Below are 19,091 nucleotides of genomic sequence, written 5' to 3' on the forward strand. Positions count from 1 at the left end.
AATGAATGCAGCGTGGTCATGGGGAAGGCAGTAACATATTGGATAAAAGAGGGAGCTCAGATCTTGTACTTCAAAAGTTTTAACCCCACAAAGGATGCTCAGAGAATAAAGAAGGGACAAGATTGGGAATGAGAATCAGAAAATGAAAATTGGAAGAAAAGAGAAGTAGTGAGGAAAAAGCCAAGGAAAACATTTTTAAATGGGGTATAGCAAATGAAAACTACTAATGAAAGAGGTTGGAGTGAGAGAAAAAAAGGGGAAATATTGTACTGTTCAAAATTGAATAGGTTGATGTTAGAAGGAAAGAGAGAAGGGTCAAAAAAGGAGTTTGGCCAGGCCTGATTGGCGATAGTACAAGGGAGTGTCAACAGAATTTTGAGTGCAATCCTGGACTAGTCTCTAACCTGGGAATGGTCCAGAGCCAAACAGCAGCCTAGAAGTAGGTGTGTGAAGACACAAAGCAGCAGTGTAATTTATTTCAGAGTGAAGAAAATGACTTGGATGCAAGGAAGGCTTAATATGTTGGATACAGGGAATGGAAGTTGGCTGGACTGTGACATAAACATTTTTAGGTCTTGAGTTACTGTTCTCATGGGTCCTGTGGGAACAGTCTTGGGGGTTGTGATTACTCAACGGGCTACAGAACCATAGCTCTGTGATGGGAACAGGGGACAGTACAAGGAATAGGGATTGTGAACATGTCAGAGACCTGATGGATATTGCCTCTCAGGTTCCTGGAAAATGGGGGAGTGAACCCCTGGTGTAATACACTTTGCCAGAGGCTGAGATCATCCAGGGTGCAAAGGATTATAGTTATGCCAAGCTCAGGGCACAGTCTGCTTGCTGGGCCTTATCTCTGGGAAACGGTATTTCCAAAATATTTTGACAGGGATGACAAATTCCAAAGTAGGATAGCTTAGAGTTGAGCTAGTTGACCATTGGATTGAGATGGAGAAAGGAGGAAAATGTAGACAGTAAAGGGGTGATTGCTTGGAAAATAATCCAGTTGGGAATAGAATATAGATGAGGGATTAGCATTCCTAAAGCAAATCTGGACAGCACGCTAAGCAGAGATAGCACCTTGCTGACAAAGGTCCATATAGTCACTGCTGTGGTTTTTCTAGTAGCAGTGTATGGCTGTGAAAGTTGGATTGTTAAGTTTGAGAGTTCCTTGGATAGAAAAGAGGTCAAATCAGTCAATATTTAAGCAAATTAATTCAGACTATTCACTGGAAGGTCAAATGCTGAAGCTGAAGCTTAAATATTTTGGCCACATAATGAGAAGACAAGAGTTACTGGGAAAATCCCTGATACTGGGAAACATTGAAGGCAAAAGGCAAAAAGGACAGCAGAAGGATGAGATGGATGGATAATGTCAAGGAAACAACAAACATGAACTTGGACAGACGTCAGGAAATAGTGGAAGATAGAAGAGCCTGGGTGTGCTATGGTCCATGGGGTCATGAAGAGACCACTGAACAACAACAACAAAAAGGTATGGGAATGAAAGAATAATAGACTGTTTTCAGGTAAAGGAATTTTCAGACTTCAGGAGCATGGAATTAGAACATTTGTGGATGACAGCAAGATCTAGGTCATGATTAGTTTTCTGTCTTAAATGGATTAAAGAGGAATAGCTCATGGTAGTTGAGAGGATTGAGGATTTGGGAAATAGGGTATGTGAGGAAACTTCAGTATATGTGTTGTCCTTTAATATGAGGAAAGGAATTTGGCTAAATTCCTTGAGTAGTATTCCCAGTGCCTGATATATGGTAGGAGCTCATTATTGATGGTCAGATTTAATCAAGTTGGCTACATTCTTCCCTACCCCACTACCAGAGATGGTTTTTATTTTGTTTGTTTGTTTTTTAGGCAATTGGGATTAATTGACTTGCCCAGGGTCACACAGTAAGTGTTAAGTGTTTGGTGTGAGGCCAAATTTGAATTCAGGTCCTCCTGACATCAGGGCCAGTACTCTATCTGCTGCACTGCCTAGTTACCCCCAGAGATAGTTTTTAAAATGGGTTCATTTTCATGTATGGGTTTGACTAGATGGCCTTAAGTCAGTTTTGACATAAGAATCAGTTTTGAGCTTTTTAAAAGCCTTAGAAAATACCTAAAGGTTCACTTCCAGCTGTCCTTAGTTGTTTTCATATAACTTCATCATCCTGTAACTAGCCTACTTTTCCTTCAGCTACAGCATTCAAAATATTTTCTTCAAAATCCGTTTTCCTTTAAATGCAAGTATTGCAATAGTATAAAGTATTTTTTCGTTGTTAGTGTATGATATTTCAGCAACATTATGGGTTAAATTTAAAGTTTTTGTGGGGGCAACCTAGAACTATCATGTTGAATGTTGCAGCTATGGAACTGTGTGTCCCAAGTTCCCAAACATTTTAGAACACAACCTGTTTGGGAATTAAGGACTGCATGAAATCCCTTGGTGCTGCCCTCCAAGTAATTAGTTTGTTAGCCAGTCTCCAAAAGTATTGTCAAGAGACTTGATTCTGAGTAGCTGTTTAGAAAAGTACCTGTTTTAGTAGGCCCTTTCTACTGATGCTAGGAAAGTTAGGTTGTGCTACTGCTTATTAATCTGACACAAAAGGAATAGCCTCAGCAAAATGTTGGCAGTTCTTTTAACATTTCAAGCAATTTTTGAAGGCTTTCCAACTTTGGATCTTTCTGTCATGAAATATTTTATTTTTTATTGTAGAAAATGAAAAAAGGAAGCATTTTAGCTATCATATCCAACAGATACCCTGTCACCCAAAAACTACATTTTTGGTTTGGAAAGGAGCCAAATATACTGATTTAAAATTGAAGCTGTAGAATCGCAGGATTTCAGAGTTGGGAGGATTGCTAGGGTGGGAATGAAAAATCTTTGAAGGGAAGTGACTAATCCCTCCTAATTTGTGATGGGCGGGGGAAACTGGGTATAATCTGGCATGCATCCTTGATGTTGGAAAGAAGATCCTGCAGAGTTGATAGGAAGGAAGGATAGGTAAGGCCAAAACATAGATCTTAGATTTGAGTAGAAGATACACAAGCTACTCAGAAATCATTTACTCCAAATCTTTCATTACACAATTAAGGAAACTTAGTCTCTCAAAGATGAGATTTGATTCCAGATTCTCTGACTCCAGAGCCATTGCTCTTTCATCACAAGTCAAAGTATTTTGCCTTACCAGGACTGTATGTTGTCCCTGAGAGAAAATGTAAGCTTCTTCAGGTCAAGGAGTGTTTGAGTCTTTTCTTTATATCCCAATCACCAGACACAGTGGTGGCACATAGCAGGCACTTAATAAATACCAATTGAATGTTAGCAGTCCCTTAAGTCACTGTTGGAATTTGATAAATCATCTCTATTCTTGTTGAAAAGAGGAAAAGAGGTAGACTACATAATGATATAATAAGATGGATTTGGAATTAATTATAGCTAGGTCCAATTAGTGCGAAGAATCGTTACCATTAAATCTGCACTGCATATTTCCATTAGCCCTATACACAATTTTAACTTCAAGTAGTATGAATTTGAACTTGTGTGGTCACAAATTGGGACCCAGCTGTAGATGGATTTAGTTACTGCTTCAGTTTGTCAGGAAGTCTCCACTTTTATCAATGACTTGGATAAAGGCATAGTTAGATGGTATGCTCATCAGATTTGCAGATGACAACAGAATTTGAATACCCTAGAAGAATGGATTCACTAGGATCCCAAAGATCTTGACTTTAAGATGAAGCTAATCAGACAGAATTTAACAGGGGTAAATTAAAGTTTTATATCTGAGTTCAAAATAACCAATTTTGCTAGTGTAGGATGGAGAGGCTAGGCTGGGCTAGGCAACCATTATTCTGAAAGGTATCTAGGATGTTTTAGCGGACTGCAGTGCGGTGAGTTAGCAGTGTGGTGTCAAAGCCAGCAAAGAAAATCATCGCTTCTAGGGCTAAAGAGGTCAGAGTATTTCTCTACTTTACTTTGGTCAGACCACATCTGGAATATTTTTTTCAGTACTGGAGGCCATAGTTTCAGAAGAGCATTGATAAAATGGAGAGAACGTAGGTCATAAATGAGGAACAATTAGAAGAATTTGTTGTGTTTAGTCTGGAGAGAAAAGCAGAATTTGAGGGTAGGGGCAGGGTTAGATTGAACATGCTAGCTGTTTTCAAGTACTTCAGGGATGTGGTAGGAACAAAATCAGCTAAGATCTTTTTCATGTGGGCCATGCTATTTTTTCCTTACAAAGTAATGAAACCTTCTCAGAGACTTAATTGATCTTAGGGCACTAAAATTTGAACTGTTAGGGTAACTTTCTCTTTTACCTAAGTAAAAAAGCCCAGCATTCAAAGGGTCCATAGCTGGCACTTAACTTCTGCTTATCTGTGCCATAGAAAATGGGGACACGGGGAACTGCGCCCAAGCAAATTAATACTGTATGTAGCCTTGATGAATATTCTTTACATGTTAAACAAACTTCCATATATTAAATATCAGATGGTCTGTGAATGAATCTTTTTATTACAATCCTATACCTGAACATTTGCTTGTACAACAAAGTGAGAGGTATTAGATATGTTCTGTAGGACCAGGAGCAATGGCTAGACTCTACAAAGAGCCATATTTAATATTTAGGCTTGGTGTCAGAAATAAAACTTTCCTAACAATTAGAGCTAAGGTTGAATGGGTTAGGAGCACTCATTGGGGATTTTCAAGCAGATACTGATGTGACTGCTTAGTGTCAGACCATATACAGGAGTCTGTTTTATAGTGAGAATTCCTTTTCAGGGATGGGTTGGACTAGATGACACTGAAATCCGTTGTTAAATGATTCTTTACTTGTAAACCTGAATTTCGGGTTCATTTGGCCTGATACACTTTAAAAAATTTTTATGGTGTTAGATGTTGCATTCACAGTTTTGTGTCATCTTCAGATTTGACCAAAATGATATCTATGCCTTTATGTCATTGATAAAAATGTTCTACTGCACAGGGAGACCAAATACAGGTTCACTAAACCTTCAACCAAGCAGTTATTAATGACTCTTCTTGGGTTTGGTCATTCAGCAGCTAAATACATTTAATTATATGTTATCTAGTTCTCATTTCTCCAACTTGTCCATAAGAATTGCATAAGGAACTTTGTAAAATGTTATGCTAAAATTAATGTCTAAGTGACTGTATAGCATTTCACCTCATCTACAAGTTTAGTAACTTACTCAAAAGGAAATTAGGTTAGGCAGACATTACCTATTATTCTTGAAGTCATACTGGTCTTTTATGATCACCAGTTCATTTTCTAACTCTCCTAGCTATCCTTTTAATAGTACATTCTGGAATTTTGCCAGGAATCCATGTTCTGTTATCTCTAGTCCTTTGATTCTCGTTCTTCTTCTTTAGAGGTCCCCACAGTGGTTCGTTACACACATTTGAAATTCTATCTGTACACCTGGTTTTAGTTCATCTAACTTGAACTAATCAAGGGCAATGAGGGGTGCTCTCCTATCTCCTTACTCGTCTTAGTTCTGTCTTCAGCACTAAGTTTATTTTCCTTTGTAGAGGAAGCAGAAACGAAATTAGAACGGAACAGCTTTGCCTTATCACAACTATCATCATCCCATTCACCCAGAACAGTTGTTCTACCTCTCCTAGTATTATTTTATTTTTTAAATTCTCTTTTCTAGAGCCTTAGCCATCTCCTTCTCCTGGCAAACACCCTTCTTCATTCCTTTCCACCTCCCCTGCTCATTCTGAATTTTAGCAGCTGCCTTAACACTTTTTACAGAGTGGTGCCGTGTTATGCTTTCATGTTTTTATCCTCATCATTACCTGTCCTGGCTTTGATCTTCTGCTTATGTCATTTTTAACATTGGTTCCTTTCACCAATTCTCCTTTTCCTTCATCTGGATTGTTTCTTTTTCTATTCTGAGAATTTTATTTTTGAGAGCTTCCTATCCTTCCTAAGGTGATTTTCCCTGGAGAAGTTTAAGTTTAGTCCATGGAAGCCTATCTAACCCTTCTTGGAACTCTTTGAAATGAGTTGACTATTATTGCTAGGAAAAGAATACTTAAATAGACTATAGGTATGAGACAGCATTGCACTAAGTCGCAGTAGAGAGGTCTTAGTAATATTGGATTCATACAAACAGCTAGACATTAGGAACTTACCTGGAAGAAGTCCATGTCATTATTTAGAAGCTCTATAACTAATTAGAAACCTTGTACTTAATTTAGGTAGAAAATATAAAAAATCTATTTGCTTCAGTCTTTGGTTTGCTCTTAATAACTAGAAAATCCAATTTCTAGCTAAAGAGATAAAATATGACTGCAATGAAATGAGATACATCAGGAGAATATAGTTTTTCAGTTGAGATTGTAATGATTCAAATAGAACATTGAAAAATGAATTGAAAATCAGAATCTGTGATGCAGATCACATTATTTACACAAGCCTTTTCTGTCCTCTGTTACAGCCTATTAACACAAAATGTTGAATGGTTGCTCTCTTTCCAAATTTCCATAATTCCCTCTCAGTTTCTCCTTATTAGTGTGAGAATCACATCCAGAGTAAAATTTACCTTTTTAAAAATGTCCTCACTTTTTGAAAGATGTTATCCTCAAGACAAATATAGGAAATGATTGACTGCTTTGATTTTTGGCGTAGAGCTTCGGGAGATAATCTGGTTAATTGAAATTTTCCTCATCCTTGTGATAGTCATATTTTACTTCAGTCAATCAGTAAATACATTGTTAAATGCCTACCGTGTGCCAGGCACTGTACTGAGTACTGGGGTTAGAAAAAGAGGCAAAAGACAGACTTTGCTCCTAAGGATTTTACAGTCTAATGGGGGAGACAACATGTAAACAAGTGCATACAAAACAGACCATATACAGGATAAATAGGAAGTCATTAAAGGAGGGAAAACAGTAGAATTAAGAGGGGGCTAATGAAGGTTTCCTGTAGAGGTAGAATTTTAGTTATTTCTTAAAAGGAAGGTGGGAGGGGCAAAGCCAGGGATGTCAGTAGTTGGAGTAGTTGGGGGACAGTTAGAGAAAATTCCCGGAGCTGAGAGATGGAGTGTCTTGTTGGAACAGGGGGCCAGTGTCTCTGACTCTAAGAGTATGTAGTAGGGAGTAAGGTATAAAAAGACTGGTAAGGTAGGAATGGGGATAGGTTATGAAGGGCTTTGAATGGAAAATAGTGTTTTGTATTTGTTTCTAGAGACAGTGGGAAGCCACTGGATTGGAGTGAGGAGAGACTTAAGACATACATATCCCTCAGCAGGCTATTACCATAGTCCTAGGTGTGAGGTGATAGGATCTGCGCTGCAGTGGTGGCAGTGTCAAAGGAGAGAAGGGGTCATATCCAAGAGACATTGCAAAAATGGAATTGACAGGCCTTGGCAACAGCTTGGATATGGGGTTGAAGGCAGGATGGCTCCTAGGTTGTGAGCCTGAAATACTGGGAGGATAGTGTTACCTTTTACAGTAACAGGGAAGGTAAGAGGGAGGGTTTGGGGGAAAGAGTTTTGTTTTGCATGTATTGAGTTTAAATGTCCACTATACATCCAGTTTGAGATGCTAAAAGGCAGTTGGTAATGCGAGATTGGAGGTCAGTAGAGAGATTGGGGCAATATAGGTAGATTTGAGAATCATCAGCCTAGGGATAATAATTAAGTCCATGGGAGCTGATGAGATCACCCAGTGAAATAGAATGCAGAGGTTCCCAAAGTGTGTGATACTGCCTCCTAGTGGGGTGCTGAAATGATTGGGGGGGGTGGTAGCATTGGGTGCAATTGGGGGGCGTTGAATAAAAATAAGGGGGCTGTGAAAGCATAAGGAAAGAAGAGAAGAATATTTTGAGAAACTGTACATGTATATCTGCTGTGTTACACAATTAAAGCTGTAATGATAACATTATTTTCCAAATAAACACACAAAATGCAAGTGGTCAAGTCCGCCAACAGGTCTTAACAAGCAAGTGTTGGTTGGCGAGCATGTTGCATATTGTCCAGAAGTCCAGCATGCCTCACCAGAAATATGTGTGTGTAATGGCTTGTTTACAATACTATACTGTAGGGTTACATGATGCAATATTGCATCATCAGAATTTCAATGCAGGAACACCCCCCCACACACACACACACAAATTTACAATAAGATTTAAGATGTGTCATTTTAAAAAATTACATTTTTTGAAGTGATGCATGTTTAAAAAAAATTAAAGGGTTAAAGAAAGTAGATTTGTGGGGGACACTGAGTAATTTTTTTTAAAAAGGTACTCATAGGCCAAAATAAGTTTGAGAACCTCTAGTATAGAGGGAAAAGAGAAAAGGGCCTGAGACAGAACCCTGGAGAGCACTTAGAGGATGTGATCTAGAGGAGGATCCAGCAAAGGAGACAGAGAAGGAGAGGTAGGAAAGAGAAAAACAAGTAGAGAATGATGTCCAGAAAACCTAGAGAAAAGGGGGGGAGGAGATCAACTAGTCAGAGGCCACAGAGAGGTCAAGGAGAATGAGAATTGGAAAAAAAAGCAGCTGGATTTGGCAACCAAAAAGAGATCATTAGTAACTTTGGAGAGAGCCATTTTGGTGGAATAATAAGATCAGAAGCCAAATTATAACAGGTTAAGAAAAGAGAAAATGGAGGCAATGTTTTAACTCCAAAGAGCAGAAGAGATAGAAGATAATAGTTAGCAGGGATGATCTTTGATTGGGGATTGATCCTTCGATCAAGTGAGGGTTCTTCTCCCCCCCCCCCGGGAAGATTGTAGACAGTAGAGCCAATAGCAAGAGAGTTTGAAAACAAGTGAAGAAGTGGGCATTACAGAGGGGGCAAGCTGTTCTAGACAGCATTTGAACAAGTAGAGAAGTTGGCCTTGGTAAGGAGTAAGGTCGCTTCACATGCAAGGCGGGTAAAGGAGAAGATTGTGGCACAAGGTACTTGAATGATGGGAGAAGAGGAAGAAGAGAGATCATGATAAATAGCCTCAATTTTTTTCCCCTGTAAAATATGAGGCAAAATATTTGGCTGAGAGAGTGGGGGAAGGGGAAGCCATGGGAGGTCTGAGAAGGGACAAAAAGGTTTGGAAGATCTGCTGTAGAGAATGGGATAATGAACTGATAGGGAGGTACAATAGGATAGCCTAGCAGCAGTAAGGACCCAGTTGAGGTTATGTAACATAAATTTGTAGTAGACTCAGTCAGAAAATGGTTGTGATTTTCTCCATTTGTTCATCAGTGTGTGTGTGGGAGCAAAGTCAATGAATAGTGGGAATGAGACTTGGCTGAGTATAATTCGTGATTTGTCGTGATTTGATGAGGTGGCTTGGGATTCAAGAGGAGGACAGTGTAGAGAGTTGAATTGGTTCACCGAGGAGTCAACATGGGGAGAAGAAGAGAGTGTGATTGGGGAGGTGACCTGGCAGAGAATTTGAGGGGTCAAAGGATTGGAGGTCACAGTGTGGATGAGAAGGGTAGGATAATGTAAGGGAAGGCAGAGGGAGAGGTGAAAAGCCAGTAGGTTGTGGTTGGATAAGGGGATTTCAGAATTCTGCATGGAAGTGGTGCATTTGTGGGTTATGGCAAGATCAAGGGCATGAACATTCTTTGTGTATGGCCAACATAGAGTGGAGGAGTAGCTCATGGGAGGATGAGTAGGTTGAGGAACTGAATGTTTAGGTATTTGAGGAGAATCAGTTTGTACACTGAAGTCCTTAAGTACGAAGGCAGGAGTTGGGGTGGAGAGAAAAAGATGTATAGGGGAAAGGGGTAAAAGGAAAGAGTTTATCTTAAAGGAGTTTTATTTATATTGGGATTTGGGGGTGAGGTCACAGTAGTGTAAGGGGTGTGTGTGTGTGTGTGTGTGTGTGTGTGTGTGTGTAGCCTATATAAGTATAGGCAAAATTGAAACTTAAATAGATTTGGGGAAAGGGAGAGATAGTGAAAATAATATTTAAGAAAATTGGGGCATAGTGGAAGGAACACTGGATTTGGAGTTAGGAACCTATGTTTGCTTCTTGGCACTGTTGCCTAAGGCCATAAAAGTGGTTAGAGACTCCTTTCTTTTTGTGCCTTAGTTTTCACATTTGTAAATTCAGAGGATTGGATTAGAACATCTTTAATAAGTCCCATTCAGGAGAAGTTGGGTGTATTCATGACAAAATTAGAAAGGCTGATTAGAATTTAAATTGTTGTGGTATGCATGTCATGAGATAAGTACTTACATATAGTAGTAATTGTGGAAATTAAAATGAAGGTGTAAACCCAGGAGATTTGGAAATTTGAATCTACAGTACTTTATGATGAATGTTTTTTCATTTCAAAGAAATGAAGAAGTTGACAAAGAATGAGGGAAGATAATGTTGAATTCGGTATGGGGTAGTTAAGTTTCAATCTCAGAACCAACTTAGACTCCTATTAGTTTTCTAATACAGGGATAATCTAGCTCCTGGAAGTAGACCAGCTGCCCAGGAATAAGGAAATAAAGAGGCTGTTCCTCCCTTTTTATTTCTTCCTCTTTTATTTACCCTGTAACCAGTTCAAAAAAATTTTCTTTTGGTAAGACAGAAGCTCAAAAATGACTGAATAATCAATATTAGTTCATTTTAAATTCTGCTGTGTTTATCTAACTTGCTGCTTGGCAATTTGTAGTCACCATATGCAGAGTTACTTGTCTAGAGGGGAGACACAGTTAACGTTCTTCCTTTTACTGAAGTTCTGCATCTCTTCAGTGCATTTGGACATGTTGAAGCAAATTTTTGAATGCTTAAGTATATAACAAAAAAGTATTTTGATGGTCAACAAAAATGTAAATATGTAAACAGATGAATTCTGTTGAAATTGCTTTTTTTAAATAGTATGTGTGAAATGTGTACATTCATTCACCCATGAGTTAGAGCAGTTTTTCAGACAAAATATGAGGTAAGAGAGATAACATAGCAATTCTTTTAGAAGTGAAATTTATTTAGGACCAGCACAAGTCAGTCCAGCAGAAAGGGCTAGGACAAGCTCCTGAGCATTTGGAAAACATTTGTCAAAGGATCCAGCTGATCCTTATATGATTTTTTTTTTAAGGTCCTAGGCAAATTTTCTTGGCTCAGAAGCCAGTTTGGGAATGAGTTTTTGGGATTTAAGTGGTTTGAATTCAAATGGCTACTGCTGTTGCTGAACTTGTTTGTTTTCTACTTTTTAGGCGACATCGGTCAGAATGGAGATGGGCAGCAGAGCGAGCAGCTATCGTCAGCCGCTGGAACTGGCTTCAGGCTCATGTCTCTGATTTGGAATATCGAATTCGGCAACAAACAGATATTTACAAACAGATCCGAGCTAATAAGGTAAGGGATAAATGTGTCTGGTGTTTTCCCTCCCTTTTAAGTCCATTTCTTTTTGACTTTTAAATGGCTGTTAACTATGTCAAGAAGACTGGTTAACACGATGTTCTGATAGAGCTGCTTAATTTGTTTAGTGTATTGCTCAGTATATTGCACAAACACTGTTGGTTTAGACATTAATTTGGACATGTGCTTGGAACATTTTGTTCATCTAGGCTGACAGAGGGAGAGGGAGCACAATTATGCAAAGGGGCCGCATAATTTAAAACAATGATTACCCTCAAATAAGTCAAGTATTATGTATTGTTACTTTGTCTCATTACATGGAAAGGAAACCTATGTAAGATATTTGGATCTTCATTATTTCACCTTAATATAATCCTGTTTTATTGCTGGAAGTGCTCTCTTGCTTCCTTTAGTATCATTCGTTATTCTCTGTTCTATATTTAATCTGAATATGCTTGTAAGACCATCCTGGCAAAAATAAATTTAAGCCCATTAGTAATTAGAGTGTGGATTTTTATGAATTTACTTTTATAGAAGGGATAGGCAGATAGGATTTTAAAAATAAATGTAGTATTTACTTATGGTTAGAATGATGTTGCTTTATATTATTGCCTACAGTTGTAAAAAGTTTACATGTGTGAGAGATGCATCAGCTGCCTTTTCTCTTAGGAAATAAGGCATGATTATGAATTGCACTATACAGTGAGATTACAAGGTAGTGTTTTATATTCAGCTTGAGTTTGAGTTACTGAGAAATAAGCATTGGGGGGGAGAGAGGGAGAGAGAGAGGGAGAGGGAGAGGAGGGAGGAAGGAGGAAGTTAGTATAGTGTCTTTGATTTCCATGATTAACATCTGTTTATGGTTGCTATGTCTTTGGAGTCTTGCTTCTTTACCATCTTGTTTAGTCATTAACATTAATTTTCATCAGCAGTCTCTGTTAAATTTGAGCCTAGTGTTTTATGTGAAAGACAGTAGCACTCCTAGGTCCTATTTTTGGTCACATTCTCCATTATTCTATTCAGAAGCTAGAGAATTGCCAAATCATGAAAAAGGTATTGTGAAATCATTGACTAAATTTAATTGGAAGCAGTCTATATTTGATTTTTCCCCTAGTTAGGGCAAAAATTTAGCGGCCTAGCACCTATGACTTCTGTAGCTTTTATTGAAGATTATGGGTAATGGGGTACAGATACCCATACATACATAATTCAGGTCAAAATGGTTTATAGCTAAAATACTGTGGCCTCTTGTTATGATCATGTGAGCTTTCACTTCCAAAAGTAAGACTTGGATTATAGAAGTTTATCCCTAAGTACTTCAAATAATCAGTTATTACCAATCAATTAGATTCATCATGCTGAATACATTTATGCTTCCCTGAAAACACAAGCAGATGAAATATGTACCATAGTATCCTTCCTATTTCCTTTCCTCCATGACCCACATCACAATCTGAGTGTCTTATTTTTGAGTGTTAATGATCAGTAATCAAACGGTAATTTCCAGATTTGTGAAGTAAAGATTCTCTTCATGGTAGGAAGCTGTTACGATGGTGATCAGTGTTTCCTTTTTCATTTTTTGTTTGGTCAGGTAACTTGTCAGTCTCCAAAAATATCCCACAGATTGGCAAAAACAACTTCAGTTTCATTTCTGATTTCATTACTAATTGGCTATATGAATAATTTCCAAATTTATTTCATTTCTTTGCACTTCAGTTTTCACCTTTGCTTCTTCTTGTGAGGAAATGATTTAGGAAATTTTTAATTTTAATTTTAGGTCCATTCATCCTGAGAATCTCTAGAAAGATATCAAGGACTGGTTATTCTAGAATTGCTTTTGGCAATGTTGATAATTCTGGTTTTGTGTATGTCTAAGCTCTTCTGTAGCAGAGTGCCAGCAAGAAGGCAGTAACTGGGACTATTACTGCCACTAAAAATATGTTAACAATTGCTCAACTTAATTCCATTTTTATGCTTTGATCATCCTCTTCTCCAAGTGAGAGACTTTTTCAGAAAGGCATTCATTGTGTCACCATTTGCTGTGCTTCTGGTTCAGATGTGACTAAAATTTTAGAGTGGCAGTCATTAATTACTGAATTTCATACACAATGAGTTTTTTTCAGATGGCTAGAGGGCAGATTTTCCTATTTCTTAATCTGCTGATAGATTAGGCAGAAGTTGGCTTCTTTGTGAAGTGGTTTATATTTGGACTTTTCCTTTCACTAGCTGAATCTAAGTATAGTGGTTGATTCTAGTGCTATCGATTTTTCCAACAATAATTGATGCTGAACTAGCTGCGGCACTTAAAAATGGTGTCTATGTATGTATGTATGTATGTATGTATGTATGTATGTATGTATGTATGCATGTATGTATGTATGTATGTATTCCCATTGTTTTCAGTGCCTTTCATTTGAATAAGTTTAGTTTTTCAAAGTCCTTGAGATTACCCCCTTTTCTCCACTGATGGTAATTTTATCTTTGAGGAACAAATTGGCTGCACATGAAAACTATAAAAACTGAAAGTTTTAATGGTTACCATGGGCAAGTTTAGTTGGTGTTTTTAAGAAACATTTCCATGCTTTGGTGGAAGTAAATTTCAGTTTTCTTATCTCTTCCTTCCTCCTACCCCCTGTCATTTCTATGAACCATGTTTGAAATGTCAAAGGGGGGTGTGGGGAAGAAGATACTGAAGTTCAAAGGCATTATGAGAACCAGTCACCTCCCTTTTCATTAAATAAAATAAGAGTACTTCTACCCAGATAAACAGCTGTCAATACAAAATAGGTGTACCTTTTGGTCCTCCACCCCTCCATTTAGCCAACTAAACCCTGAAATTAACTGTGAGTGACTAAGGATAGAAAAGTATCTGTGGGCAGCAAGGAGTAATCAGGTTAGTTGTAAGAAAAGGACAAGTAGAGTTGGGATCACAAAGCATACAAAACACTTTTTGCCTTTGCACTGTAGGAGCTAGAATAATGCATGTGACCCTTCCATTGCTAATTAAACTCATTTGTGGTATGCCAGGTCCTTGAGAACTGTTTCATAACTGATACAGTTTGTCATTGTTGATCTCAGGGTCCAGCAGAGGAAAGTTGAAGAGTGTGGAATTGTGTGATACTTCTTTAAAAGTCCTGTGAGGAAGAAAGCCAAAAGTAATTGTCATTTCTGTATCCCTGACTATGAATTTCATTAATTTATTAGAAGTTTGCAAGTTGAAGTACTCTTTAGTTAAGAGTATTTTACATCAAGACTTAAAAGAGACCTTTAGATACTTTCTAATTCAATCCCTTCCTTTTATATATTAATCTTCAAATGAGACTTTAAAATTTATTCTATTCATTCTCCCACTGCCCTTAAACTTTTTGAAATGGCATTTAGGCATATCTTTTTTGGTATTATATGTATGCTATCTTTCCTTGAAGCCTGTAGGGTTAGTGGGGGGAAAAAGGATGCAAACCATTCCTGTTTTCCCTGAGAAAGAAATTTGCCCTGGCTGCACACCTTACTTTGAACCATTCCACCTGGGGTTATTCTTTAGTCTTGGTGTGTGAAAAGGTACCTTTCACAGTAGCTTCTGGCATGTATTAGCAGCAGTGTGTTCTCTTGGACTAAAAAAAAATTAGAAGTGATTTTGTTTTTATTTTCTTTTTAATAAAATTTCAGGTTCTGGTGCCCTTTTCCTTCAAGGGCTGTTGTCTTGATATTGTTGGTTACTTTATCCTTTGGATTTTGGTCTTTTGAGATTTTACTGAAGTAAAGCAGATTTCTGGATCCCTCTTAGGGCTGGTGGCTCTATAATAACTTGGGGTAGTGGTGCATGGAACAGAGGAAATCTAAATCCCTTACCATTCATATGTTTCCACTAGCCCTTTTATTTTGTTCTTCTAGCCCTTTCACACTGACAGTTTTGGAATATTGTGGAATGTGCCAGTACCATTAGTCCAAGGCTGCGGGGGGGAGGGGGTTGTAGTTATAGTTCTACATTAGAACTTTATTAAATGGTCTTGCCCTCTTGTGACCTTCACATCCACAAGTCGCTAAATTCTTTTGCCATAAAAATGTGCTTAGAGGAAATTGTCAAGTAATAAATTTATTAGACTTTGTTTTTTCTTATTTGATATATTATTATTTTTTATGTTAGGCTCTAGACTGTGTAGTGCTAAGCTTAATTGAGGGCAAAAAGTTGGCTGACAGTTCATTGTGAACAAGTGTTAGCGTTTCTTTGAATTTCATGCACTTAGATGCATCTCCTAAAATCATTGTGGTAGTGGGAAGAGGACTGGAGTAGAAGTCCAGAGACCTGAGTTCTGGACCTTGTTCTGCCACTAACTAGCTTGGACTTAGTTTCCTCAGACATTGGACTAGATGATTTTTAATGTCTATTTCAGTTCTTATATTTTTATCATTTTTCTTGGGGGGGTATTGTTTTAGTAATATTGAAGTGTTTGAACTGACTTGCTATCTTTTGTTTTTGTTTTTTTAATCTTCAATACCCAGCCATTGAAAGAAAGTGACTCTTCCCTGCTTCCTTTCCCTCTTCATTTCCCTTCACTTGAAACTCCTTTGGGAAATAGGCTTGACAGACGGCTCCATTTAAAAAGTATTTTGGCTTCTGGTTGATGTTATAAACACCTCAGCTGCAAGATGCTTCATAGTTTGCAGGTGCTTTAACAATAAAACAGTTAGCATTATCAAGTCAAGTGAGCAAGCATTTATTAAACACTTATTACTTGAGAGAACTGATAGTAGAGCTGGATGCAGGGTTATTATATCAGTCAACAAGCATTTATTAAGTGCTTACTATGTACCAGGCACTGCTGAGCTGTGGGGATACAAAGAATGGTAAAAAACATACCCTTCTCAAAGGAGCTTACATTCTAATGGGGGGTGGGGGTGGGGAGCAGCACAAAATGTAAACAACTATGTACAAACAAGTGCTATATAGGATAAATTGGAGATAAAAGGAAAGCACTGTCATTTTAGGGGGATTGGGAAAGGCTTCTGAGGCTAGGAGATGAGGGAGAGAATTTCAGGCATGAGGGACAGCTGATGTAAAGCTTGCAATAGGGGGATGGCTTATCTTGTATGAGGAACTGCATAAGTGAGTAAGAAGACTGGAAAGATAGGAAGAAGTCAAGTTGTAAAGAGGTTTAAAAGCCAGCAGATTTTATATTTGATCCTGGGGGTAATAGGGAACCACTGGAGTTTATTGAATAGTGAGGTGACATGGTAGTACTTGTGCTTTGGGAAGATCGCTTGGTAGCTAGGAATAGGGAGAGACATGAGGTGTAGAAACCAATTAGAAGGCTGTTGGCAGTAGTCCCAGTGTGAGGTGATAAGGGCTTGCATTAGGCGGTGGCAATGTCAGAGGAAGTGGCGGGGATGTATAGAAGAGGTAGAATTGGCAGGACTCTGCACCTAAATGAATATAGGGGATGAAAATGAGGACTTGAGGATGACACTTATAGATTGTGAGCCTTCGGTGACTGGGAGGGATGTTGCCCTTGATGGTAATGTAAAAGTTAGAAAAGGAGGAGAGGAATTGCAGAGGGAGATAGAGTTCTCTTTGGGATATGTTGAGTGTAAGATGTTTACTGGGCATTCAGCTTGATTTGGCTAACAGACAACTGAAGATAAGAGATTAGACTGGATAGGTAAATCTGCACAGAGATAATTGAATCCTTGGGAGCCGGTGAGCTCACACAAGTGAAATAATGTAGAGAAGGAAGAGAACAAGGCCCAGGATAGCCCTGGGAGACAACCATGATTATATGAACTAGGTGAAGATTCAGCCAAAGAGACTGAGAAGGGAACAATCAGCCAGGTAGGAAGAAAACTGTAGTTATATTAACCAATGTTGTTTGAACATTTTCTTGTTTTAAGACATTAAGGAGTGAATGTGGGATGATTCTGCTTTCCCCCAAGAAGGCTTTGGAAGGCAGGTTATAGGCATCTGATAATTTAAATGTCAACTAAAAATATCAATAGTAGAGACTACAAGAATGGTTGTGTGTAATACAGCTAAAAGTTTCTAGTCTTGTTGAAGACGTAAGATTTAACCACATACAGCAAGTAAGGTAGAAAATACACAAAACATCACTGGATCAAGTACCACAGTGTATATGTGGGCAAGGAAGTAAGCAATGTGGCTTAGGTTGTCTGGAGGCACTTCATAAAAGAGATAGGATTTCAAGAAAGACTCTAAAGAATGTGCAAAGTTTGGATAGGTTGATAGAAAATGGTTTTGGGTGTGAGTAGATGCAAAGGTCTGAAGGAATAAAGATAGTAAGATTAGTATGGCATATATACAAAGTAGTTCAAAGACTTTCTTGACCATGACTGAGAATACTTTGGGGAAATAGTTGTTAATATAATTGGGTAAATAAAGTATAGCCAAATTATATGTGGGGAGAGAGGCTCAAATAGTGAGGTGAGAAATTTGGAATCAAATTAATGGGCAGTGGGGAACTGTTCTAGGTTCTTCTTGAGAGAGAGATGATAGTGTTTTAGGGAAGATGACTTAACATAAATTCTTGGATAATTCCTGTTACTCTGGAAAATGATCACCTTTACTTGTACGTGATTTTATATGCAAATGGAAAATTTTTTTTGTCTATCTCAGCCCTGTCTTTGATGAGAGCATTTTTGAGAATCAGGCCCCATAACCAGAAGAAAGTCAGTTTTGGACTATGGAGTGAATGTTCCTGGCCTTCTTTTTGGTCTTTTGCTTTTGTTCTAAACTCATTTTTCTGAATGGCCATTGTACATAGTGGTATCCCAAGGTGGATAACTACACTACCTCTCAGGAGCAAGGTTGTGACTTTTTTGTTTTTCTAAATATTCTTACATTCCCCCCCCCTTCATCCTTTCATCTCATCTCCGATCTAAAGTATTTCATAAGACTGTAAGGAATTTTAGGGATCATCTAACCTTCTCCTCATTTAACAAATGAGAAAATAAAACCCAGAGACTTAAGTAGTCTGAGGTCATATACATAACTAGTTAGTGGCATAGACAAGGCTAGAATCCAGATTTCTTGACTCCCAGTCCAGTGTTTTTTTTTTTTCCACTATGCCATGATTTGTAATCTCTCTTTGATTCTTCCAGCCATCTCCTCTGCTCTGAACTGTCCCTGCTCTTGCATTTCATTAAGTTGGACCCATCTAGGAAGTAAGTTTCTCCACTGTTTCTTGATGTTCTCTGCTTTCCAATTTTATGTTTGACCTTAGGAGGGAGTCCAAAACCTTAAAAAATATTGAATCAATTCAAGAGTTTGAAAATAAATTGTGGTCATTGGGGACATAGTTTGAAGGCCCTTGGAGTTGTGAAAGGAGGTGGAGCAATTTAGTCTGTGATGTACATCTCAGTTGCTATTGGGATAAATTAAACAAAACTTTGTATATTAGAACCCTAATAAGATAATCACATCTTGTTCATGAGGCCCTGGTAAAACTATCTTTGTTTAAATTGTTATGAAGTTTTGTGTCTACTAAACTCACCTCTACTTTTTCTGCCAAAATTGACTTGTTGGCCATGTAGAGGAGCTGTGTGATGTTGTTTTTTTTCTCTTCAATTTTTTTTTTTCATGAACTCTGTCTACTGGAAGATATAAGCAATTAATCTGGATTTTGAGTGCTTTGCTTTTGTCCTTTGTGCTTAGAGGTAAACATTAGTCTGGAAAACTTAAAGCATCTTTTAAAAATTGTGGTATTGTTGGTTTGTATACATGTTGCAGAGACCATTCTAGTTCTGTTT

General features: G+C 38.0%; 1 protein-coding gene across 4 annotated transcripts in view; it reads left to right on the top strand.

Moving 5' to 3' along the window:
* The window catches only part of KANSL1 (KAT8 regulatory NSL complex subunit 1), a 194,012-nt gene that overhangs the window by 131,908 nt on the left and 43,013 nt on the right, over positions 1-19,091 (top strand). For all 4 annotated transcript variants that reach the window (XM_020997271.2, XM_078155948.1, XM_020997272.2 and 1 more), the window contains exon 4: positions 11,189-11,330. In XM_020997271.2, the coding sequence (XP_020852930.1) occupies positions 11,189-11,330 (142 nt within the window). The remainder of the gene's footprint in view (positions 1-11,188; positions 11,331-19,091) is intronic.

This window comes from Phascolarctos cinereus, unplaced genomic scaffold, assembly GCF_003287225.1.
Source record: "Phascolarctos cinereus isolate Bilbo 61053 unplaced genomic scaffold, phaCin_HiC Scaffold_5;HRSCAF=322, whole genome shotgun sequence".
NCBI classification, from domain to species: domain Eukaryota; kingdom Metazoa; phylum Chordata; class Mammalia; order Diprotodontia; family Phascolarctidae; genus Phascolarctos; species Phascolarctos cinereus.